Raw genomic sequence first — 24,143 nt, forward strand, 5'->3', positions numbered from 1 at the left:
GAGCGGGCATGGAGCTGGGCGTGGAGCGGGGCACCAGCTGCACACTGCCCCGGGCACAGCCTGGGCACGGCAGGGTGTGCAGCAGAGCGCAGCCAGGGTACGGCCCGGTGCATCCAGGGCACGGCCCAGGACAAGCTGGGTGTGCCTTGTGCTCGGCAGGGCAAGGGGCACGGCACTGCCCCGGGCACAGCTTGTGCAAAGCCAACGTCCCTGGTGCACGGGACACCACGGGGCAGAGCCCTGCCCTGGGCATGGCTTGTGCACAGCCCGGGGCACAGCCCAGTGCAAGGCTGGGCGCACAGAATCCCAAACAGGTTTGGGTTGGAAGGGAGCTTAAAGCTCCTCCAGTTCCAACCCCTGCCACGGGCAGGGACACCTTCCACTAGAGCAGGTTGCTCCAAGCCCCTGTGTCCAACCTGGCCTTGAACACTGCCAGGGATGGGGCAGCCACAGCTTCTCTGGGCACCCTGTGCCAGCGCCTCAGCACCCTCACATCCCAGGTCAGAGCTGGGCACGGCCCGTGCAGGGGAGGGCAGGGGGGCACTGGCTGTGTGGACGGCACTGCCCTGGCCACACACTGGACCATGCAGTGTCCTGGCCGTGTCCTCCCTGCAGCACCAGCACCCTCCTGCTCTGCCCAGGCACCCGCTTCCCCTGTCCTGTGATTCGTCGTTGGCTGCAACCACAGGAGATAAACCAGGACTGCTTTTATTTCACTTGGGCACGGGCAGTGTGCTGGCTGGGAGCTATAGCACATTCATTTGTCACTGTGCATAATTCAATTAATAGTACAGTCAGAAAACAGCATTACTCTGGAGACAGAAAACCCACCCGAAGCCCTCAAAAAGTCCTCTTCCTCTTTATCCCCACAGGTGGAATAAAGGCAAAGAGAACAAGCCAGAGAGAAGCGAGCAAAGGACACGCTCAGTGTGATAACCGGTTCCAGCATGTCACCTAATCTGAACTGGCTTATTAATAACTGCTGGGGTTGATGGACCCTTCCCTTTTTGCTTTCACTTCTCCTTCAGAGTTGAAATATTCAGCGTTTTTCCCCTACAATGACTTTGCATGATTCAGGAGTGGTTTCTGTACCAACAAGCCCAAGCTTGAGCTGTGCATCAAACTCTGTCTGTGAACTAGCCCCTTGCCTACAGCAGTACCTGGACACTTTCCTAATAACAGGGGATTTCTACAATTTGATTCCATTTTTTCAGTGCTGAATCAGAAGATGAGGAGAGGAATGGGTAACTTAACACTATAAACGCATTTCCCATTGCATCGTCCCCAAAAAGCTGCTTACACACCAGGGAATTTGGGGAAAACCATCCTCCCCTGCTGCCAAAGAGCCACAGCTGGTGCAGCCACACTGCTCACACCTTCTTCAGGTCCTCAGGGCCAAAGGGGAGCGGCAGCAGCTCCTCCAGCCTCTTGACAATATAGCTGCCGTCTGCTTTGGTCAGGTAGACATCCCAATCCGTGCCGAACTGGAGGGGAAGAGAAGGGAGAAGTGCCTGTGCAAAACCTCCATTTCTTCCTCAAGTTACCCAAACAGTCATAAAATCATAGAATGGGTTGGAAGGGACCTTAAAGCTCATCCAGTTCCAACCCCCTGCCATGGGCAGGGACACCTTCCACTAGAGCAGGTTGCTCAAGGCCCCTTTTTGGCCACGTTCACAGGGAGCATCCCCCCTCTATTGCACGTTTTGGGTCAGCTTTTCAGCATCACTTCCCGCAGGGCGTATTATTTTGGGTTCACATTCTGTGGGTCTGCCCCCCTCAGGGTGAGCCCTGATGCCTCCAAACCTGCTGAATCTGGTCTTCAAGCCAAGCCTTGCCACACATTAAATATTAACCACCCCAAAATGGGCTGCAGGGGCTGGGGTGCCTGTGGGGAGGAGGGAGGTGAGAGTGGGATGGGCTCCACTTGGAGCTTGGCTTTTGCAGGAAAACCCCCATTTTCAGGCTTGCTGGAGTCGTGGCAACAGCTCCAGAGCCAAACACTGCACCCAGCAGCTCCCAGCAGGAATAAACCCCCTGGGGAGGGTGAGTTAATGGATTACCCTGGGCACCCGCTCCCAAGGAACAGGGAGGAAAACCCTTTTCCCATCAGAATGTGCAGTTTGAGGAGCTGGGAGCTGGGGACAGTGGGTTGCAACCCCCCGTGTGCCCCTCGGGGTGGTTTAGGGGGAGATTCCCGGGGTCAGGGGATGAGATATGGGACCCCCACATGAGCTGTCACCTCTCTCATCACTTGTCTGCAGGCACCGCAGGGTACGATGAAGGTGTCCCTCATGTCACTGCCAAATGAGAAGGGCACAGAGCTCAGTCTTACAGAGGGAGGGGGGGAACACTTGCAGAAGACCTTCCTGCACCCATAAATACAAAGCCACAGCACATTTCCCCCCAGTTCCTCCAAAATAACCATGCAAAACCTTATATCCCCTTGGCAAAACACTCAGGTTGCTGCAGCAGAAGCTGCCCCCTGGGTGCATGGAAGGTTTTCCCACTCTCCCACATACCCATCCCGTGCTGTGCCCTTACCTGGTGATGGCCATGGCCCTGAAGCTGGTGTGCCCCTCGGAGATGGCTTTCTGGATGGCAGTGCGCTCGGCGCACACCCCGAGGCTATAGCAGGCGTTCTCCACGTTGCACCCTGTGGGGAAGCCCCCAGCACCCACTCAGCCACCCCAAAACCCTCCAAGCATCCCTCCAGGTGAGCTATTTTAGTGAATTTGCAGGAAAAAAACCCATTTTCAATGCATAGCACCCCATCCTGGGCTGTTCCCAACACATTCCCCTCTTTTCCCATCCACCGCAATCTTTGGCTCGCTCTGGGTTTGTGGCTGCCAAGAGGCAGCTCGGGGAGGAGACCAGCGCCTCACACCAACCCTTCTACACCCCATGCATGGCCAAAGGGACCCCAAAACGCAAGGAGGGGGGTCACACCGCCTCAGCTTACCGGAGAAGATCTCCCCACTGGCTGTGAGCAGCGCGGCGCCCACTGGGAACCGGCTGTAGGGGCAATAGGCGCAGTTCTTGGCCTCCTGGCTGCGGCGCAGCAGGAGCTGTAGGTGCTCCCCCGGGGGAGCAGCAGGGGCTGGGTGCTGCCTGTCACCCTCCATTCCTGCACCCGCCTGCCCTGCCCGCTGACGCTGCGGTTAAATATTTCCTCGCCTGGAAAATAGGCTGGGCAGCGCTGCTGGGATAACGCCCCGGCAGTGAACCGCGGGAAGCATCCCTAGGGACAGCCCTGACCCCCCAGGCATCACGCTCAGAGTGTCCCGTGTCCCCTCCCCATCTGCTGCCTCATGTTTTCCACTTTGTCCCTTTTGTACCTCCTCCTTTCTCCATCCCAGCAGAGCGTTTTCCCACCGCCGCCGCCTCGATGCGTTGTTTTCTTTCCTTCCCAGTTGAAAACTGGTTGTGCTGCTTCACAGTGAAAATGTCATTTAATCACTCCTTGGGGGGGAAGAAACAACAGGTCCTGATGAGTGAGATCAAAAGAAATACATGAATTTGATTGAAAACAGAGGGAATAATATAGACATAATATATACACACACCACATTTTCCCACTTCTTTTAACTACCACTGCCAGGCAGCAGGGAAAGCTGGCTGAAGGTAGAGCTGATAAACCCATTTTGGGATACCCTCAACCCCAGTTTGCCTGGTACTTCCATGGGAATCAGCCCACGTGGGGTAAAGCGCTCCCAGGATGCTGGGCTGATCGGCAAATTGCTCTTTAATTAGAGATATCTCTTCTTTAAGGACGTGCTGGAGGAGCTTCTTGCCCCATTTTCTGGCTGCACAAACGGGTGTCCCGGCCCCCACTGATTTATTACTGGGTTTTTGACGAGTTTGCTGGATCTGGGGAGGATTTTGAGCTTACCCACTGGTTTTGGGAGCAAATCTTGGTGCTGGGTTGCTGCTGACAAGCCACGACAAGCTGGGTCATGGAACCGAATTGGCAGCAGCCTCCGGTGCCTTGAGCTGAGAATGGAGTGTGGGGCGGGGGGGGGGACCACGGGAACCACAAGAAATCAAACCCAGGATGCTGAGATCAGTATTGTCCCGTGGGATAATGGTACAGCCCACCTTCTGCACACTGTTCACCCTGGAACCTAATGACAACAGTCAGCTACTTGCAAGAGCGGTCACTCAAGGCAACAGACAGCTGGAGGAAGGACTGGCAACCACGAATCAGCTCAGAGCCTTATTTTCAGCTTTCCAAGCGCAAATCCTGGTTGTTTTCCCAACTGAAATGAGCCACAGACGCTCCTGTGCCCCATTACATGGTGTGATGCCCCCAAAACCTGGGGGAGAAAAGGAAACCCAGGCTAAACTGGACTAAAACTGCTGTTTTACCCCTTTCTCCTCCCCATTTTTCAATCCCAAGGCAGCCGGAGCACCTTCGTGGGTCCCCAAGCCCAGGGGTCTCCCTGCTGCATCCACAAGAAGCCCCATAGGTGGATAGGTGGAAAACGGGGTTTGAGGTAAAAGAACTGAACCCTGAACAGCCTTAGGCTCTGCTGTGGGGTTGAAATCTCACAGGTACCCCCACAGAGCTCCCCCAAAATTCCCCCCAGGCTGTGCTGTGGGGCAACATTTCATTTTGCCCAGAGAGGGGCCATCCCAGGGCCTTGCTGGAGTGAAAAGCAACAAGTGAACAGCCAAAAGCTCGGCCCAAGAGGAGCAGTGAGGAGGTCTGGCTGGCTTGGGTGTAATGGGATGAAAAATGAGGTTTCTGGAGCAAAACATGCCAGCAAACCCTCAGGATATGCAAACCCCCAGGATCTCCAAACCCCTTGTGCAAGGCTCAGGTTTGGGGAGAACCCCCCTCTTTTCTTATTCCAGGGCCAGAAGCCGACATCGAACCCTCCCCGACATCAACTCCCTGCATCCTGCCCTATTTTCCCCCCTGGAACGGGCGCTGGGGGTCCGGCTGCTGCATGGATGGAGGGAGGAGTGCGGTGATTTCCCAGCATCTCTCTTTCCCTGCCCGAGCACGAAGCGAGCGCGCGTCCGGCGGCGCGCACGGGGAGGGGGGGACGTTTGCCGACGTTTCCCGGCGTTTCCCCGCATCCTCGGGGCCGGGGCGACGCGGGGAGGTGGAGCAGCCCGCGGGGAGCTGCATCCCCGCAGCCGCCGAGCCCACCAGCAGGCGCAGGAAGCAGAGTCTCCGCATCCTCCGTGGAGCAGACGGCATCGGGATAACGGCATCGGCATCCCACTGCGCTGGGGTAGGGGCTTCACACCAACACACCCCCCCGGGTGGGGGGGTGCGGGGACAACCCCCCAAAAGCCAGATTTGGGGTGCGGGGGGTGTGCGGGGACCCTCTGCTTGCAAGCGGGTCGGTGGGGGCTGTCGCGGCCGAGCTTAGAGGAGCGTGGAGCGACCCTCGGCAGAGCGGAGATGCTGCCCTGGCGCCGGAGCAAGTTTGTGCTGGTGGAGAATGAACGTAAGTGCAAGAGCAAGAGCCTGGGGCCGGGGCTGAGCTACGCTGCGCTGCTGGCCGGGTTCCTGCGTTCCTGCCCGGACCTCCTGCCCGAATGCCCGCTGGAGCGGCTGGGCAGCGTCTTCCGAGGCAAGCGCCAGAAAGTGGAGCTGAATAAAGAGGACCCGACGTACACGGTGAGGTACCTGGGCAACGCCGTCACCCTGCACGCCAAGGGCGAGGGCTGCACGGAGGAGGCGGTGGGCAAGATCTGGGCGAAGAGCGACGCGGGAGCCAGCGGGGTCAAGATGAAGCTGACGCTGGGACCCCAAGGCATCCGCATGAGCCCGTGTGAGAAGGGAGCGCGGCGGCCGGGCCACGCGTACCTCCTGCACCGCATCACCTACTGCGCCGCCGACCGCCGGCACCCCAAGGTGTTCGCTTGGGTCTACAGGCACCAAGTGAAGAACAAGGCGGTGGTGCTGCGGTGCCACGCCGTCCTCGTGTCCAAAGCCGACAAGGCACGCGCCATGGCCCTGCTCCTCTACCAGACCTCTGCCTCCGCCTTCAACGAGTTCAAGCGGCTCAAGAGGCAGAACGATTTCCGCCACGTCCAGCAGCAGCTCCTGGGTGATGCCATCGTCCCCTTGGTGCCCCTGCGCAGGCTGCTCAACGCCAAGTGTCCCTACCGCCCGCCGGCGGAGCGCGCCCGCTGCGCCCCTCGCCTCAGCTCCATCCTGGAGGAGGAAGAGGACGAGGCCTTCGGCAGCGGGGCGCCACGGGGGGACGGCGCTGAGCGTGCGGCCGTGCTGCGGCTGGCCAGGGAGATGCGGGGCTGCAGCCTGCGCGGGCCCCGCGCCATGGCGTGCTGAGCTGGGCACCCCATTGCGGGGACCAGCTGAAGCCGGACCCCCCGCCTTGGGGATGGATGTGGACAAGACAGTGGCTTCATTCGCAAGGCAGCGCCCTGGGGAGGGGGGGGTCTGTGCTGCACCCCCCCATTCCCACACACAAACCCGCTCTCATGCCTCCTCCACAGTGGCCATAATAAAACCAACGTGTGTTTTCTGCGGTGTAGCAGCGCCTCTGTCTCGCCTGCACCGCGGGAGAGGAAGCGTTAAGCTCAGCACCGAGGAAACTGGGGGGGTTAAACCGAATTTACCCCTCCAAAGGGGAGCCAAAGCGGGGCTGGGGGCATCCAGCGCTCTCTGCACCCTCCCTGCAGCACCAAGGCTGGCAGAGCTCTTGCCGTAGCCATGGCAACTTGCTTTTATATATATATATCTCTATCTATATAGAGCTGGGGGGGTGGCACAAGGCTGCAAGGGGGGTTTGGCCCCTTGGACCCCCCCTGCAGAGTGGGGTTTGCCCTCAGCCCCCACCTCCCACCCCAAAAGCAGCACCAGGGCCCGAAAATCAACTCATTTACACAAAATCACTGTTTTTTCCTCCCGTTTTGCTGCTTTTCCAGAATAAGCAAAAGCAAAGGGATTGGCGGGGGGGGGGGGGGGCGGGAAGCAGGGTCTGTGTGTCCCCCCCCAGCACAGGGCTGACAAGAACCCTGCATGGGCTGTGCAAGAAGGACCCTTTGAAATGGGGTTGGGGGCTGCTACCCTATAAACCCCATGCCCAGGGGCATCACCATGGGGGGGTGGCCTTTGGGGCTATGGTGGGGGGGCTACTGCCCCACACCTCGGTGATGGGGGGCACCCCCCTCCCCCTGGCGCTATGGGGCTGGTGTTTGGACAGATCCCCACACACACACCAGCTCAAAGGGGGGGTGAGCTTTATCCTGACACCCCCCAGGCTTTGCAGGGAGTGGGATTTGGGCTGCCCCCCACCAAGACCCTTTGGGGTGGGGGGGACGGGACACGCTAGGGATGCTCCCCCAGTGCCTTGGGGGGTATTAGGATTCGGGCCCCATGAAGGGGAGCAGGGGCATGGGCCGCCCCTGCAGGCCCCGCTGGCCGTGGGGCGGGGGTATGGGCCCCCCAACAAGGCCCTTTTGGGGGGGGGGGGGTGTTTCTCTGCGCCTCCATCCCCTGCTGAGCCCCCCCACCCTCCAGCCGCGGCGGCCCTGGAGGACCCGGAGTCTCTATGGTGGCGGCGCCACCCGCCAGAGCGCCGCTGAGTACGTCATCACTGGCGGCCGGTTGCCGCGGTAACAGCAGCGGCCATGGAGGGCGGCGGGCGGCCGTCGCTGGGGCAGGCCGCGCTGCTGGCCGCCAGCACCGCGCTCACCGCGCTCGTCTGCTCCGTGTACCGGCACCGGGCCCGCGTCGCCCGCGGCCTCGAGGTGTGTAACGGGGGAGGGGGGGGCCCGGGGGGCGCGGGCCGGAGCCGCGGCCTGGTCCCGCCGCCTGAGCCGCGGGCTCCGTTTCACTCCCCGCAGGGCGCCAGGAGGGTCCGGCTGGACGGGGACCTGCGGGCGGTGCTGCTGGAGGCGCCGGGGCGCTGCGTGCCCTACGCGGTCATCGAAGGTAGGGGCAGGGCCTACTGCAGGCACCTACACAGGTGTATGTGTATATATGTGTATATATATGTATATATATGTATATATATACACGGGGGGGTAGGGGTTCGTGCTCCCCCTCCAGTGGAAGGTGTCCCTGCCCGTGCAGGGGTTGGAGCTGGAGGAGCTTTAAGCTCCTTTCAACCCAAACCATCCCATGGTCTCCCCCCGTCACCTGGGCGCTGGCTCTGGGCAGCACAAACCTCCCAGCTCTTGTGCCCCTGCATCGTGTTGGGGTGCTGCTCGTACCCGTGTGCAGCGGGCGGCTGGGGAGCGCCTCTCACACTCACGTCGTGGTTCTCCCTCAGGGGTGGTGCAGTCCGTGAAGGAGACGCTGAGCAGCCAGTTTGTGGAGAACTGCAAGGGCGTCGTGCAGAGGCTGACGCTGCAGGAGCACAAGATGGTGTGGAACCGAACCACACACCTCTGGTACGTGCCTGGTGCCCGCGAGCCGGCAGCTTTCACAGCAGCCACGGTGCCCTCTGGGGGTCTGACACACTGAAATGCCCTCACACATGGGCAGAGTGAGCAAGGTGCTTCAGAGCTGGACCCACAGTGGCCCTAATTCCTACATGAGCATTCTCAGGCGCTTACGTGGTTTCTAATGTAGAATCAGAGAATCCCAGCCTGGTTTGTGTTGAAGGGACCTTAAAGCTCCTCCAGTTCCAACCCCTGCCACGGGCAGGGACACCTTCCACTAGAGCAGGTTGCTCCAAGCCCCTGTGTCCAACCTGGCCTTGAACACTGCCAGGGATGGGGCAGCCACAGCTTCTCTGGGCACCCTGTGCCAGCGCCTCAGCACCCTCACAGGGAAGAGCTTCTGCCTTATCTCCAACCTGAACTTCCCCTCTTTCAGTTTGAACCCATCACCCCTTGTCCTATCGCTCCAGTCCCTGATGAAGGTCCCTCTCCAGCATCCTTGCAGCCCTCTTCACAGACTGGAAGCTGCTCTGAGGTCTCCACGCAGCTTCTCTTCTCCAGGCTGAACAGCCCCAATGTTCTCAGTGTGTCTCCATACAGGAGGTGCTCCAGCCCCTGATGATCATCGTCATGTCTGTCAATCCCCAAAACAGGCCTTTGGGGTCACACTCACCTTCCCCTTTGCTTCCTCCACTTCTCCAGGAACGACTACGAGAAGATCATCCACCAGAGAACCAACACGACTCCCTTCGACCTGGTCCCTGCGGAGGACGGTGCCGCCGGCGTCACCGTGAGGGTGATGAAGCCGCTGGACGCGGCCGAGCTCAGCCTGGAGACGGTGTATGAGAAATTCCACCCCTCTGTCCAGTCCTTCACCGATGTCATCGGGCACTACATCAGCGGGGAGCGCCCCAAGGGCATCCAGGAGACGGAGCAGATGCTGAAGGTGGGCACGGCGCTGACCGGGGTGGGAGAGCTGGTGCTGGATAACGCCACCATCAAGCTGCAGCCCCCGAAGCAGGGCATGCCCTACTACCTGAGCGCCCTGGATTTCGACTCCTTGCTCCACAGACAAGAATCCAACGTCCGCTTCTGGAAAATCCTGACTGTGGTTTTCGGCTTTGCCACCTGCGCCATCCTCTTTGTCATCCTCCGGAAGCAATACCAGCACCACCGCGAGCGGCAGCACCTCCGGCAGATGCAGGATGAGTTCCGGCAGGCTCAGGAGCGCCTCATGAGGGAAATGAACGTGGAGGGGGCAGAGACGCTCAAAAACGCCTGTGTCATCTGCTTGAGCAACACCAAATCCTGCGTGTTCCTGGAGTGCGGGCACGTGTGCTCCTGCAGCGAGTGCTACCAGGCGCTGCCCGAGCCGCGGCGGTGCCCCATCTGCCGGCAGCCCATCGCCAGGGTGGTTCCTCTCTACAACAGTTAAATTCAGTGCCTGGGGGGGTGGGGGGGGAGCTTTCCCCTCTCACAAAGGGGTGTTCTCACCTCGCTGCTTGGGTCTGGGGAACGGGAGGGAGCTTGAGTGAGCGGGTGCTTCGAGCTGGGGGGCAGAGCCGGTGATGGTGCAGCTGATGGGGGCTCATGTCGTGCTCTGGAGGCTTTTGGGGGGAGATGAGTCCTCACAATGGGCTCGGTGCTTGGCTGGGAGACATGGTTTGAACCTCTTCAGTTCAGAGTTGGACTCCTGGGGTTTGCTTCATAAACCTGCAGGCCCTTACCTGGCTTACAAACACACCGTGGGGAGAAACAAAGTGTGTGAGGCTTCTCGGAGGCTGCAGAAGTGGGGCCACGCTGGCACCCAGCGCCGGGGCGCGGGTTTGTGTGTGGATACAAGTGATTCTGCCATCGTCCACAGCGTTGGGTTGGGACTGTATTGCACCAGGACACGAGAATGGGGAGGGAACACGCTGTGGCTTGAGCTGGGATAGCAAAATAGGGTGTAAAGTAATAAAACAGGCTGAAAAGTGTGTTTGTCTCGGATTGTTTCAGGGGTGAGGCTGCGCTGATGAGCCCTGGAGCGGGGGAGATCGCCCCAAGCTGTGGTCAAGGGTGGGGTTGGGATCCTGCTCCCCCCATGCTGAATCCAACCCCGCTGTCCCCTCACCTGCAATGCTGAACCCACAAAAGGAAAACTCCCAAATCCCTCACTTTGTCACAAATCACGTGCAGCGACAGCACCCTCGAGGGTTAACAAACCCAACGCCCCACTCCAGTTAATGTTTGCTGTGGGGGCCCTGTAGTTTTGATTAAGCACCAAGTGGGCAGCCCCTGTTTTAGGGGCCTGGAGTAGGAACATTCAAAACCCCCAGGATTTGGGGGCAGAGCACATGGAACATCAGCTGTAGATGGCGGTGGCTGCCTGCCTGCACGCTGCCTGCACGCCAGAAAGCCCAGAATCCCAGTGGGAACAGCCAGGATCCAGCTGGCCGAGCCCGCCCTCCTCTCCCTGCGGTTCCTGAGGACCAACCACCCCGGAAAGCCTCGTCCCCTCCTCAGGAGCACCGGGAGGGACACACAGACACACGCCCCAAGGCAGAGCGGGGCAGGATGCGGCCTCGGCGCTTCGCCGGGGGATCGGAGCTGTCACTGTCACACAGAGCCTAAAAATACCCTTGTGGGGGGGCTGTGCTTTCCCCATCCCCTTCTCCTCCTGCTTTCCAGCTTTCCCCCGCGATAGCTCGGGCGGAGACGCAACCTTATGTAAGGAGCTGACAGCTCGGGGGTGTGCGGGAGCGGGGCTCCTGGTGCTGAGGGCTCGGGCACACGCAGGCTTGGGAGGCAGGAGCAGCGCAGCCCAGCCCCGGGGCACGGGACACCCTGTCCTGAGCCTGTCCCCAGCCTGTCAGCCCCAACCCGAGCTGCAAGTCCTGCTCTGGAAGCACGCTCTGATCGTAGCTGTGTGATGGTGTCCCTGCCCCTGGCAGGGGGTTGGAACGGGGTGATCTTAAGGTCCTTCCCAACCCAAACCAACCTGGGATTCTGAAGGAATCCATGAGCAGAGCTGTTGTAACCCAACCTGTGGGAATGGGCTTTTTGCTGCCCTCCCCACTGCGCCCACACTGGGGTTTGCGGAGGGTGCAACAGGGATGCCAGACCCCCCCCCAGCCCTGGTCTTCCCCACACCGGGCCTTGGCCGGGCTGGCTCTCTCTGCTGGGCAATAACCACCATGGCCGGCTCTGCTGGGAAAAACCCATTGGAAAGGTCTCAGCGACCCCAAAGCCCTCCAGCAATCCCCTGGGAATGGCTTGTGCAGGGACACATCCTGAGGACCCACAGCCACGTGTGCCCTGAACGACTCCCTTCATTGCAGCCCCCCACAAGTGCCAGAGGCCCCACAACGGCTCATTTCTGCTGGGCTCTGTAGGGCAGATGTGGGGCTGAGGCCACATCCCTTGGGGACAGGCGCTGAGCTCCCCAGACAGAGTTGTGGGGCAGCTTCTGGCTCCCCAGGGATGCTGTAGGGCAGCTTCTGGCTCCCCAGGGATGCCGTAGGGAAGCTCCGGGCTCCTTGGGGCATCTCTGTGCTCCCCAGGGATGCTGTGGGGCAGCTCGTGGCTCCCCAGCAGTCCTGTGGGGCAGCTCCGAGCTCCCGGGACGCGGCGGGACACTCCGGTGGGGCAGCCCCGGGGGATCCCCGAGGGGTCGCCCACCGGGGGCGGTGCCGGGGCCGGTACCGGGGGCCGATCCGCTCCCGCCCCGTCCCGCCCGGTCCCGCCCCCCGCTCCTCTATCGCTGCCGCCGCCGGAGCCGCCGCCGCAGCCGCGGAGCCGCCAGCAGCGCCGGGCCCGGCCGGGATGTGACGGGGCGGCCGCCCCGCGCCCCGCTGCGCCGCTGCCCCGGGCCCGCGGGCCCCGCGCCCCGGGAGGCTGTCGGGGGGCGGCGGCGGCGGCGGGCCCCCCCCCGCCGCTCCTATGTCGGAGGGGCCGCCCTACGGCGAGGGGCAGCTGGCGGGGGACGCGGCCGTGGGGCAGCTGCCGTTCCCCGTTCGGCTCCGCGGCCCCGACGGTCTCCTCGCCGGCGGGCAGGGCAAGCGGCCGCCCAAGCTGGGGCAGATCGGCCGCAGCAAGAGAGGTGGGTGCGGCGGGGACGGGCGGCGGCGGCGCGCACCGGGACGTTCCCAGGGGATGGAGGGACATTCCCGGGATGGAGCGTCCCCGGGGACGTGGAACACCCCGCGGGGTGTCGGGCATCGTGTCCCCGGGACCTTCCCGGGATGGAGGGAAGCGGGAGCATCCCTGGGGATGGGGCACAGCGCACTGGGTACCCTGTGGGGTGTCGGGCATCGTGTCCCAGGGACCTTCCGCAGGAATACAGGACACCGGGGACTGTCCCCAGGGACAGGGCACGATGCAGCGGCGTCCCTGTGGGGTGTCGGGCACCGTGCCCCGGGGACCTTCCTAAGGACAGGGCAGCGTGTCCCGGGCTCTAGGACAGCAGGGATCTTCCCTGGGGGCAGGGCATCACGTCCTGGGGACAATCCCCGGGGCATAGAGGTGAAGGGACCTTTCTCGGGGACAAGGCACCGTGCCCTGGGGACCATCCCCGGGGTGTAGGAAGGGCACCAGGCACTGTGCTGGGTACCGGGTACCCTCTCTGGGGACAGGACACAGCGCACCAGGTACCCCCCAGAACGTCAGGCTTTGTGCTGGCTTTGCTACCCATCACACCAGGGGTGTGGGACCCCCAAAACCCACCCGAGGGTGCCCACCACCGCGGGGTGACCTTGGGCTTGGGGAGCAGAGCATTCACCACGGTTACGCTGGGGTTTTCTTCTGCTTTCTAGTGGTTATTGAAGATGATCGAATCGATGATGTGCTGCAAAACCTCTCGGAAAAAGCCCCTCCTGGTGTTTAAAGCCTCCCCGGGGACACTCGGGGAGCCGGGGGGGGTTCGGTTTACAATGGCACAGGTTATGGGCAGAAAATAACCACCACCAACCCCCTCGCCAAGACCGCAGCGCCCGTATGCTGAGCGAGCACTTGGAGAGCCGTCCCCATCGCACAGCAGCGCAGCCTCTGCCCTCCAGGAGCCCTGCCCAGCCACGGCCACCAAACTACTGATAAATCGCTGGAAAACGAGATAATCGGGAAAAATACCCCCCCCCCCAATCCCTTATCCCAGCCTGCGGCACAAGGGATGAACGGAGGCAGCGACACCGCGGCTTGGAATCACTCACGATTCCTCCTCTGGGTCCGATGAACCTTGCGCCACACGAGATGGGGGGGGGGGGGGCAAGAGGGGAAAAAGGGGGTGGCAAAAGATGGAAGGGGTGGAAGCGGGACCCCCCGGGGGTCTCCCCCCTTTCCAGGGGCATTCCCAGCGGGCACCTTGTTTACATTATTTAACCTTGCAAAAATGAATCCGTGCACTTGGATGTACCACACTCCCCCCTTTCCTTCTGAGGTTGGTTTGTTTTTTATGTTGATGTCTTTGGATGTTGGAAAACTATATAAAATATATAAATATCTCTTTCATTTTAGTCATGTTTTAAGGTTCTCGAGGGGGAAACCCCCAAACTTTTATAAAGGAAGGGCCTAGAGGAAGAATCGCTGGCTATTTTTTAAAGCTTGTATTTCTTGGTTGCTGTGAGCAAAGGGACAGATTTTATATGTACAGGGGGGTGGGGGGGTGCTCGGCTTTTCTAACTACCCTGCAGTCTGTAGTGTGGTGATTTGTTTGGTTTGGGGTTTATTTTCCTTCTATTGTGGCAGTTTCTTTAATAGACTGTATTCAAATGATATATAGATAAAATAACCTGATGTAATCACAAGAGTGCCAAACACTTGGAGATGCCAGAGGGCAGCGATTCCCTCCCCGAGTCGAGCAGCACTTGGGGTTTTCTGCTCTTTCGAGGGCTTGGTCGAATCTCTCGTGGGGTTTTTCTTTGACTTCTCTTTTCTAATCTTTCTTTTGAACTATTTTGCATGACGTGCATATAAAAAAAGAGGAAAAAAAAAAGAAGCCTCTTGGCGAGGGCTTGTTCCTTGTTTCTGTTTGCGACTGAGTGACCGACCTCCGGGCAAGGTTTTCTTTCCTCCTTCTCTGAGATATTGTGTATGTTGCACTTCACTCCACAGGGCTATTTCTGCGATGTCCAAATAAAGAGGAAAATGAAACAAAAATGGTAAAAAAAAAATATATAATAGTAATAATAATAATCGATGTGGCTCTGCCGTGATTTCCCACCCAGCGCTGCGAGTCCCCGCCACCCAAATAACACACCAAATAAGCTCCAGCTCAGCCCCCTTGGGATCTGGGTCATGCTGTGCCCCTAATAATTAGTTATAATTAATATTTATCTGTGGGATTCTTCTGTTTGTTTGATGGGGGAAGGCCTCTGGGGCACAGATTCATGGGGAAATTCAATGCAAGGTCCCAAAAGCGGCTGCTGGGGATGCAGAAAGGCATCGTCCCCTTCACTACTGGGAAAGCTGTGGGAAATGGAGATTTTTATGCCGGGATTGCCCGTCTGCCCCGCTCCCTTCCCACCAAAACCCAAATCCCAGCTGGTCCCCTTCAAACACCACCATTAATCACTGCCTGGGCTCATAAGAGCCGTTATGGCTCTGCCCGTGCAACCTGGCGCATGAGAAACTTCAGTACCAGGGGAGTGAAAATACAACCACATCGGGGGTAACAGGTCCTGGGTATGGGGGTTTATCCTAAAGGAAATAATATAACTATATACATACAAAACTACAATAATATAAAATAAATCCCTAATTATTTTCATTCCCCCCTCCCAGTGGGTTCAGCACAGGTTGGACTCAGTGGCCACCAACAACCCTTTGACCCCAGGGTTGGTGAGCCAATGCACCTACAAAGCATGAGCTAGGCCATGGGAGGGATTTTTCCCTCCCAATCCAATGGGTTTTGCCCAAGCCAGCATCCAAGTGCGAGCCCAGGGCTTTGGGAAGAGCAGACAAAGCGCATGGAGGAGCAGAGCATCCTACATCCGCGGAGTAGGCAGTGCTGGACAGCTCATAAGACACATCACCATGGGCTGGATGCAGCCGCTGGTTAATTAGATTTACCAAAAAGCCACTATTTTGCATGAAAACCTCATCTCTGGGTCTGCCAGACCCAATTGCACAGTCACCCATGCATCAAACACACCTCTGAGCACTGAAACCCAGATGCTCCAGGGATGGGGTCCATGCATGGCCACAGGAGCCCCCCCAAAGCCACCTTGACACCCAGGAGCAGGCAGGGCTGAACCAGAGAAAGCCTGAGGGGGAAGGGAGGCTGAAAGAAGAGGCGATTCTGCTACATTATAAACTGCTCTTTTATATGCATCTTTCATGCACGACACATAAATAATGGAGCAGGAGAACCCGGTGTGCCACGAGCTCACTTACAGGGAGGATGCGGGATGGAGGGATGCGAAGAGGGGTGCAGGATGGGTTTGGGGGGGAAAGACATGCCCAAGAGGCCGAGCTGGGGATCCCCAGCCGTGCATCACCAGGAGATGATATTCTGAAGGAGGATTTAAGGATTAAGCTGGCCACGGGGCAGGAGTTTATTACATACATTATTTAACAGATGGCCCAACGCTGCCTGCGGTCTCCCCGGTGACCTTGGCTGGGAGATGCCGGGACCAGGCTCTGGTTACAGGGATCAGAGGAAAAGAATCCCCCCTGGGGAGCCGGCACCAGCAGCTCCAGCATCAAATCCCTATGGAAACAGCCAAAAAAACCCACCCAGCCCCAGCCCATATGGGCTGCTTGTTTTGGCAGCGGTGGGAAGAAAATAAAAGGAGAAAAAATAAACCCCCCAAAAGCCACAATGAAAGAGGTGTTTGCAGGTTTATTCACCAAGAGGAACTTGGCACCTGTGGCAGGAGCAGGATGCCAAGGGACAAGCGAGGTGCAAAGGGCCCGGTGGCACTCGGAGCACTTACAAAATCCCACTCCCTTACCCAAACATGCCCTTTAACCCCATTTCTGCAGGGATTCAGGCACTGGGGGAAGGTGCTAAAGCACTTGCTGCCCCAGCACAGCGGGGCCCTCACACCCAAGAGCTGGGGGGGGCGGTATTTATATCCATCTCTAAAGCCAGTCATTTGTACAGGCTTGAAGCCCTCGCAGCAATTGCAGCATCAGCCCTTTGCGTCGCATAACCCCCCCCCAGGGGTGATACCAGCAATGGGGGGCTCAGGGCAATCAATGGATGCTCATTTTGGGTCATTTCCCACCTCACCAGAGCAGTTTGCAATAACCCACAAGCAAAAAGCCACCCCAAAGATCGAGGGCAGTGGGTTGCAGCAGGCAAACCCCCCAAAGCTCTTCCTCCCTCAAAAGGATGCCCATGGAGCAACTGCCCAAAATAAATAGTCTCTTTTCTGTTTCCTTCTTTCCCACCAGAACTAGGGCACGTTAAACTAGGCCAGCACTCCCCTGCAAAGGGATTTATTTGTTGTGGGGGGAGCCAGGAGGGACGGAGTGGGACAGGGAGCAGCGTGTCGAGGGCAGGGATGCTCCATCCTGCTCCCAAATGCCATGGGTTTGGGGAATAAGATGAGGTCAGTTTTCCCCAGTCTTTTCCTTATGGAAAAACCGCAGTCGCTCACAATAGGGCAGGTTTAGTGACCTTTGGTGGGGAAGGCAGAAAACTGGTTGTTTTAGTGGTATCAAACCCTTTTTGATCCTTCGAGACTGCTGGTGTTTTCAACCACATGGGGCTAATGTTTTATACCAACAGAAAACCTGCTTTAGCAAAATGGGAAGTGGATAAAACCATGAAGGGAATTCTGCCCTGCAGAAAACCTCTGGTCTTTCTCCTACTTTTTAACACAGGAATGAGAAAAACCCAGTGGCTGCCCAATCCCATGCTCCAAACCTCTGAGCCCTGCTTGGTCTGGGGAATTTTGGGGCACAGCACCCTTCTGCTGGGTGCTCCCCCACCAAAAGGGCCCCTTTTTTGCCTAAATCCCGTATGCCTTTGGGGTGTGCCCTGGGATAAAGGTTTCTTGTGGTGTGGACCCAAACTGCTGCTTGTCTGGGGGGCTTTGGGGGGCTGCAGGTCCCCCATCCCTGGGCTCTTTGTCCCACAGCCACTAGAGGCCACTGAGGCTCTGTGATCCCGCCTGTTATCCCTGTGGGATACTCGGACACTGCCATTAGCACCCAAAGGGCTAAAACTGGGGTGTGGGAGGGGAAATAATGGTCAGAGGCAGCAAAACTGGGGGGAAACAGGGCACAAAAGGGCTCATCCTCAAGCTCCACTGCTCCCCCAGGGGCACCCCCCCACAGCACCCTATAGGTGATGGGGAAAGCACCTTTCTCACACCAAACCTGGTCCAGCCACTCGGTTGCCCTGTGATGAGCACTAATGGGATTTTGGGCATCTCCACCAAGCAGAACGTCTCCAGAGGATGGGAAATGCTGCCCCATGCTCAGCTTCCCTCCTGGACCACGCGTGGGCTCACCAGGACTAAACAGAGGGGTCAGGAAACCGCTTCCAGGATGCGGCATTTCACACCCTGGAAATATCCTCATGATAATCCCAAACCCTTCCCTCTGGGAGGTGGGAAGCAGAGCTCCTACCTCTCCAGGCTCCTTATTTTTGCCTGGAGTTAAGATTCTGAGGATATTCTAAACAGCTGCTCCCACTAATGAGAACGAAGCAGAGCATCAGACGTCTCCATTCCTACATTGCTCAAGGTGTCAAACTGTTGCATTACAAGAACAAGTGGGAGACACCTCACCCAAAACATGAGGAAAGTTTCACTCGGAGCTAAATGCAGCAGCAGATGCTCAAATCAAACCCAAACCTGAGCAAAGCACCAGCTTCTGCAGCGCTGCAGATGCTCCCCCAGTGAAACAGGCAAGGTTTGGGGGGGGATTAATTACTTTTTGGGGGTGGGGATGCCCTCACAGCCTCAGTGGGTAAAGGAGCATCGCTGCTGCCTTCTCGGGGCTGCCCCAGTCCCCAGCCTCATAGAATCCCAGCCTGGTTTGTGTTGAAGGGACCTTAAAGCTCCTCCAGTTCCAACCCCCTGCCACGGGCAGGGACACCTTCCACTAGAGCAGGTTGCTCCAAGCCCCTGTGTCCAACCTGGCCTTGAACACTGCCAGGGATGGGGCAGCCACAGCTTCTCTGGGCACCCTGTGCCAGCGCCTCAGCACCCTCACAGGGAAGAGCTTCTGCCTTATCTCCAACCTGAACTTCCCCTGTTTCAGTTTGAACCCATCACCCCTTGTCCTGTCACTACAGTCCCTGATGAAGAGTTCCATGATGCAGCATGAGGGTTACGAAGGAACCAGAGGAATTAGGGCTCCCTCCATGCTAAGGCAAGGCTATTATTAATAGATGTATTTCTGCAGAGACAGCACCTGCACCAGCCCTTTGCTTCACCCACCTCATCCCTCCCAGTGGCTTTTCAGCACCTTCCCACCCCGCTCACCCTTTCCCACGGCGTTGCTGCGATGAGCAAGCGCAGGAAGAGGGGAGCGAAGCTGCGCTGGGAGCACCCCCTGGTGTCCCCAGAGCATCACCCCCTTCCCGGGCTGAGGAAATGAAAGCGAATGAACCCGAACCACCGAACCACACAACGAGAGCCCCGGGCAGGCCCCGTGCGCTCCAACACTGCAAATACCCCGCGGTGAGTCACGGCGCTGGGTGTGGAGATGGGGCTGATCCAGCTCTGAGTCAGCCACGGGCCCCGCAGCCGGTGCTTGCCCCCCCCGCAGCTCCCGGCTCCCAGTTTTGCTCCCAACCTGCACAAACACAAATACACACACCATGACTCAGAGGCACGTGGTGGGGCTCAGCCCGCAGCACCCCCCAACCGCCCGCAGGGAGCCGCAGGGATGGGGGTCAGACACTGCAGCACCTCTCAAAGGCCTCAGAGCACCGAGGGTGCTTGAAGGGGCTCTTTGAAATGGGTATTTTTGCAGGGGCTCACACACACATATGTATATACGCACACAGGAGGTTCTTGCTGATGCTGCTGCATGGAAGCACTTTGGATTTGCCACCTAGCTCCAATTGATTAGCATTCCCTCAGCTTAGCATCGCTTTAAACCTAAAGCACCAACTAATTCCCCTGGGTCATGGCCAGAGGAAGCAGATACAGAGCTGAGACTCTGCCCAGGGTGTGAAGCCTCCAACCCAGGACACCCACATTGTGGTGAGTGGTGGGTGCTGCTGGAGCTGGGAAGCTCACCTCCCAGCTGGGTGCGATCCAGTCGCAGCCCTTCCCAAGCCACAGCATCACCAGCGGGATGGAAACCAGGAACAGACGGGGCTTGTTTTGGAGGAGCTGCCTTTGGAAAGCTGCTCTGGGTTTATTTGCACCTGACCTGGACAAATCCAAGGGGAGAAAACCCTTACAGCAAACATGCTGTGCACTGGGTCGAGCGATGTGTGAGATCCAGCGTGGTGCAAAGCTGAGCTGAGCACTGGGTGTAACCACCCACAGGGCTTAACCTCCCAACAGGGTTAATCCCCAGGTTAATGCACCATCCCCATAGCGCAGGTTAAGGAAAGGCAGAAGCAAATCACCCTGTGCCAGGAGTGGGATGAGACCCCAGCAGCATCCTCAGCATCCTCAATTGGTTTCCATAGCAACAGGTTCGGTCCCAAATTGGCCGCGGGTGCTGGGAAGGCAGGGGCGAGCTCAGAGGACACCCAGCACAGCAAAACAAGGGGGTTAGTAAGAAAAGCTCACTTTGCACCTTGGTGCGATGGGAGAGGTATGAGGGGGAGGCTGAGGCCAGGCTGCTGGGGCTGTGACCCCCCAGACCAGCCCCATCATGGGGCTTGGGGAGCTGCCCCCCATCCCACCACCCCTGTAAGTGAACACGCTCAGCACAGATCCTCATCTCCCGGTTCAGGTGGATCTGCCTGTATCTGGTGTATCCCAGTTTAACCTGTTTGCCAGGAGCAAACAGCCACGAGACCCCCAAAACATCCATCCTACAGCCCTGAGCACCAGCAGTGAATGCAGGGAGGGCACAGGCAGGAGGGAGAGCCCGGGTGGGTGCATGGATGCTCCTGGGCACACAGATGCCTGCAGACCCCCACAGCCACCCACCGCTGTGGCCGTGCCCAACGCCTGCAGCACTGTTACACAAGGCTCCCGGCGCTTGCATAAGCCACACACAGCATGAGCAGCCCCAGGAAGAGAGGAGAAACGAGCAGGGACCACATCCAATGCTGTGCTGTGGGATGGGGCCCATGGCCTGAGCCTGTCTCCTGCTGGGGACATGGTGCTGCCGGAGCCATCGCTAATGTGGTGGGGTGACCCCCTGCTGCAGGACCAACCCCATCCCCTCACTGTCCTTGCTGGAGAGACCCAGAAAAGGGGGAACTCAACCCCAGGAGAAAGGTGGCAAAAAACCCAAATCCAGTAGCAGCAGCAGCACACACCAACCCTGAAGCATCCAGCACCCGCCTGCATCCACTTACAGCCCTGGGACAGGATGCTGCGAGGGCTGGAGCAGCTCTGCTCTGGAGCCAGGCTGAGAGAGCTGGGCTGGGGCAGCCTGGAGAAGAGAAGGCTCCTGAAGGGGACACCTTAGAGCAGCTCCAGGGCCTAAAGGGGCTCCAGGAAACCTGGAGAGGGGCTTTGGACAAGGGCCTGGAGGGACAGGCCAAGGGGAATGGCTTTAACCTGCCAGAGGGGAGACTGAGATGAGCTCTGAGGCAGAAGCTCTTCCCTGTGAGGGTGCTGAGGCGCTGGCACAGACTTTTCCCAGAGAAGCTGTGGCTGCCCCATCCCTGGCAGTGTTCAAGGCCAGGTTGGACACAGGGGCTTGGAGCAACCTGCTCTAGTGGAAGGTGTCCCTGCCCGTGGCAGGGGGTTGGAACTGGATGAGCTTTAAGCTCCCTTCAACCCAAACCAGTCTGGGGTTCTATGATGTCTGGGGGTATCCCCAGGGAAAGATCATTTTCTGAAGGCTCTGAACCAAGCAGGATGGGGAGTCACTTTGCAGGGCTCGGGCAGGCTGGGACCAGCATCACTTGCTCCCTCTGTGGAGAAGCACGCATGTGGGCAAGCCTCAGCCTTCAGCTCCAGTCCTCACCCCAGGAGGAATCAGCACTGCTGTTAGACCAGCATCACATCAGCAAACAGGGATGCATTTGGCCACCCCCAAAATCCATTGTTTCTACCCATTGCAGTGCTTTGGCTTTGACACATGTCACTGACTTACACTAGCACATGGCAAGAGAGGGCTGCAAGGACCCACAGCCCCAAGCAGAGCACATCCTCCAATGGGTTTACACCCCACAGCCGGGTGATCCCAGCTTCCAGGGCTTTTCCAGGGTGATTTTACCCCTACACCTTCCCACCCCAAACCCACATCACCTCATTGCGCTGTCCACATCCCTCCCTTTGCTGCCTTGTGCACAGGAAGGGTTAACAATAGCAAAGCCCTAATTCCATGCGCAGGGCAGGAGGGGAGGCTCTCAGACCTCTCACTCGTGAGCATCTCCAATGTGTGTTCAGCAGATTCAGTGATTTCAGCAATTAGAGCAGCCTCCTGAGGGGCTGCACATGGAGGGGACAAGCACGAGCTTGCAGGACTCGTGCTCACGTTTGCATCTCATCCCAGCACATCCTGCCCCGGCAAAGGTGACTTTACAGGTGGCAGGAAACAGGCAGAGCCAGAAAAGGCCACAAAGGGGGAAAGCAATCCTCCTGGTTTAAACACGGCCCCTCAAATCAATGCTTCAAAGCCATGAGCATCCCCAGAACTGAAGCAAACACTAACCAGCAGCCCTTGGGCAGGATTGCCAGCTCCCCGCAGCACCAGGGAACCAGCTTCCCTTGTCTTTCCTCATGTAGGCTGGGGAATGGCACCACAGGGGCAGCAGCCACCCATAGAGCAGAGCCCTAGGATAAGGGTAACCACCATTCATGGGAGGGTCAGGCTCCCCAGAGCCTTAGACATGCCCCATCCCTCCTCTGAGGCCCTCCCACAGCTCAGTCTCTGGTCTTCTATTACCTTTAGGACAAATAAATCACAGAAACCCATTGCAGCTGTGCTGGATGTGAAAAACCAACCCAAAAAGGGCCCAAACTCAGGTGCTTAAAGAGCTCCCAGCCCCAGGGTGAGCATGGGCAGGCTGATTACACCTAAAGCACATCATTAGGGCAATGCCCAGCAAAGTGTATGTGTGGGGCTCCCCTAAAGCCCCACTGAAGCCTCCGTTTTGATCGCAGGAGGCGCAGGGTGAAGCCGAGCGGAGGGAGGTGGTGAAGGCAGCTATTTCTGCACCATGTCAGCACCCACTGACAGCAGCCGTGGCAAAGCTACAGGCGTATTTTTATCTATGAAATCCATGTGTGTGTCTCTGTGTCTCCACGTTAGCGGGGCTGCAAGGAGAGGAGCTCGCTGAGCTGGAGCTTGGGGTCAAAGCGAGCTGCTGGCGGGCGATGGGCTCCTCATGTCCCCTTGAAATCCCTTCTCCTTCCTTGGGCTCACTCTTTTCTCCCTCGGTTTCTGGGGCTCGGGGATAGAGCCGGGCCAACACACCCGATTGTGTAACGTTTCTGCTCAGAAAGCTTCTTAAACAGCCACATATTTCTATTGGATTTCCCTTGCCCTTCGCTGCTGATTACTGAAGTATTTATATATAAATAGAAGCTGTCTTCCCCATAAGCTGCTTGTTTCTCCTAATTAACTTGGGCTGCTCTCATCGGGATGCTCAGCCCCTGGGGTCTGGGGGTGTCAGGACCCACTGGTGCTCGGTGGACCCAAATCTGCCCCATTTCAGCTGTTGAGCTGGTTCTGAGGATGTGAAACCCTCCCAGAGCCCAGCGGCTTGGAAAAGAAATCCCTTTTCCCAACTTGATGTGCTCAGGATCTGCCCCGGCATCCCCCCCATCCACCCATGTTCAAAGGAGAACAGACACGACTCCTTCACCGCACCTTCCCCTGTCCTCACAAAGCTTTCCCCTAATTTATGGGATGTCTCGATTTGCTAATTATTTTAATCATTATTACTCATCTTTCCCCTTCTTTTCCCCCCCTTCAAAACTTGGTCCTGAGCCTGTCAATCACTTTAATAGCTGTTTACAACCTATCATCAAGTCTTGCATAACATCCACATGACTTCGCTCAGATGCCTCCGACACCCAAAAGCTGCCCCTGAGCTCTATTTCGGGAGCGATGAAGCCTACGGCACCAACCGGCTGCATCCCCCACCGACGTGCCTGGGCCCCACAATGGGGAAAATCAAAGGGAAAACCATCCCCAAAGCAAAACAATCCTGTAGATAAGATAAAACAACCCCCACGCCGCTCCCTGGGCCACATCTTGGGGGTGAGAACTTGGCTGGGTGGCTGCTGACCCCCTCCCCAGCATCACACCTCGCGTCGATTTGGGGGAGATGCGGAGCAAAAAGCATCCGGAGCACCCCTGGACCACTCTGCGGATGCTCGTGGGGCGCTGTGGCTGCAGCGTGGCTTCTGCCCCTCCGCTCCCCGTGGCAGCAACGGGGGACACACACACACAACGCACAGCAGAAGCTGTTGAAAAGCTCCTTTTCCATCAAAGTTCTCGCTGTCGGCGGCGGGTTGGCGGGCGGACGGGGGCCGAGCCGCAATCTGTGCTTGAGTGGTGCCGACACGTTGCCAGCCCTTTTCAGCAGGCGATGGCTGGGTTGCGGGGCGGAGGGGGGGGACACGACGGCTCTTTTTTAAGCTCTCCCATCCTCCCCCTCTTCTGCAGGTTTCATAACCCTTCAAAGCGAGGAAAAGCTCCTTCGGCTGCAGCCTAATGAGCCCCTGCGGGTGTTTGGCAGCAAAACGTGGCTT

General features: G+C 58.4%; 4 protein-coding genes across 4 annotated transcripts; 3 read left to right on the forward strand and 1 right to left on the reverse strand.

Moving 5' to 3' along the window:
* Positions 1-692: 692 nt before the first annotated feature.
* CDA (cytidine deaminase) lies at positions 693-3,320 on the reverse strand. Its single transcript, XM_030507566.1, has 4 exons — positions 2,960-3,320; positions 2,542-2,653; positions 2,240-2,297; positions 693-1,484 (listed from the first exon to the last, which is right to left on the reverse strand). The coding sequence occupies exons 1-4, from the start codon at positions 3,120-3,122 to the stop codon at positions 1,371-1,373; spliced, it is 447 nt and encodes a 148-aa protein (XP_030363426.1). The 5' UTR covers positions 3,123-3,320; the 3' UTR covers positions 693-1,370.
* A 1,588-nt stretch (positions 3,321-4,908) lies between these two features.
* Positions 4,909-6,512, forward strand: FAM43B (family with sequence similarity 43 member B). Its single transcript, XM_030507567.1, has one exon. The coding sequence runs from the start codon at positions 5,414-5,416 to the stop codon at positions 6,305-6,307; it is 894 nt and encodes a 297-aa protein (XP_030363427.1). The 5' UTR covers positions 4,909-5,413; the 3' UTR covers positions 6,308-6,512.
* A 1,070-nt stretch (positions 6,513-7,582) lies between these two features.
* On the forward strand, positions 7,583-10,343 carry MUL1 (mitochondrial E3 ubiquitin protein ligase 1). Its single transcript, XM_030507568.1, has 4 exons — positions 7,583-7,731; positions 7,828-7,915; positions 8,256-8,376; positions 9,070-10,343. The coding sequence occupies exons 1-4, from the start codon at positions 7,612-7,614 to the stop codon at positions 9,800-9,802; spliced, it is 1,062 nt and encodes a 353-aa protein (XP_030363428.1). The 5' UTR covers positions 7,583-7,611; the 3' UTR covers positions 9,803-10,343.
* A 1,721-nt stretch (positions 10,344-12,064) lies between these two features.
* On the forward strand, positions 12,065-14,532 carry CAMK2N1 (calcium/calmodulin dependent protein kinase II inhibitor 1). The gene is made up of 2 exons (XM_030507570.1): positions 12,065-12,448; positions 13,161-14,532. Exons 1-2 carry the CDS (start codon positions 12,289-12,291, stop codon positions 13,229-13,231), a joined length of 231 nt encoding a protein of 76 aa, XP_030363430.1. The 5' UTR covers positions 12,065-12,288; the 3' UTR covers positions 13,232-14,532.
* Positions 14,533-24,143: the final 9,611 nt, after the last annotated feature.

The sequence above is a fragment of the Strigops habroptila genome, chromosome 16 (assembly GCF_004027225.2).
Source record: "Strigops habroptila isolate Jane chromosome 16, bStrHab1.2.pri, whole genome shotgun sequence".
Lineage (NCBI taxonomy): Eukaryota > Metazoa > Chordata > Aves > Psittaciformes > Psittacidae > Strigops > Strigops habroptila.

Coding starts and splice junctions, on each gene's coding strand:
- CDA (XM_030507566.1), bottom strand. CDS start 3,122: ATGGAGGGTGACAGGCAGCACCCAGCCCCTGCTGCTCCCCCGGGGGAG. Junction 2,654..2,959: donor CAGTGGGGAGATCTTCTCCG/GTAAGCTGAGGC, acceptor GCTTCCCCACAG/GGTGCAACGTGGAGAACGCC. Junction 1,485..2,239: donor GCAGACAAGTGATGAGAGAG/GTGACAGCTCAT, acceptor CTTCCCCTCCAG/TTCGGCACGGATTGGGATGT.
- FAM43B (XM_030507567.1), top strand. CDS start 5,414: ATGCTGCCCTGGCGCCGGAGCAAGTTTGTGCTGGTGGAGAATGAACGT.
- MUL1 (XM_030507568.1), top strand. CDS start 7,612: ATGGAGGGCGGCGGGCGGCCGTCGCTGGGGCAGGCCGCGCTGCTGGCC. Junction 7,916..8,255: donor GCCCTACGCGGTCATCGAAG/GTAGGGGCAGGG, acceptor GTTCTCCCTCAG/GGGTGGTGCAGTCCGTGAAG. Junction 8,377..9,069: donor AACCGAACCACACACCTCTG/GTACGTGCCTGG, acceptor CCACTTCTCCAG/GAACGACTACGAGAAGATCA.
- CAMK2N1 (XM_030507570.1), top strand. CDS start 12,289: ATGTCGGAGGGGCCGCCCTACGGCGAGGGGCAGCTGGCGGGGGACGCG. Junction 12,449..13,160: donor GATCGGCCGCAGCAAGAGAG/GTGGGTGCGGCG, acceptor TCTGCTTTCTAG/TGGTTATTGAAGATGATCGA.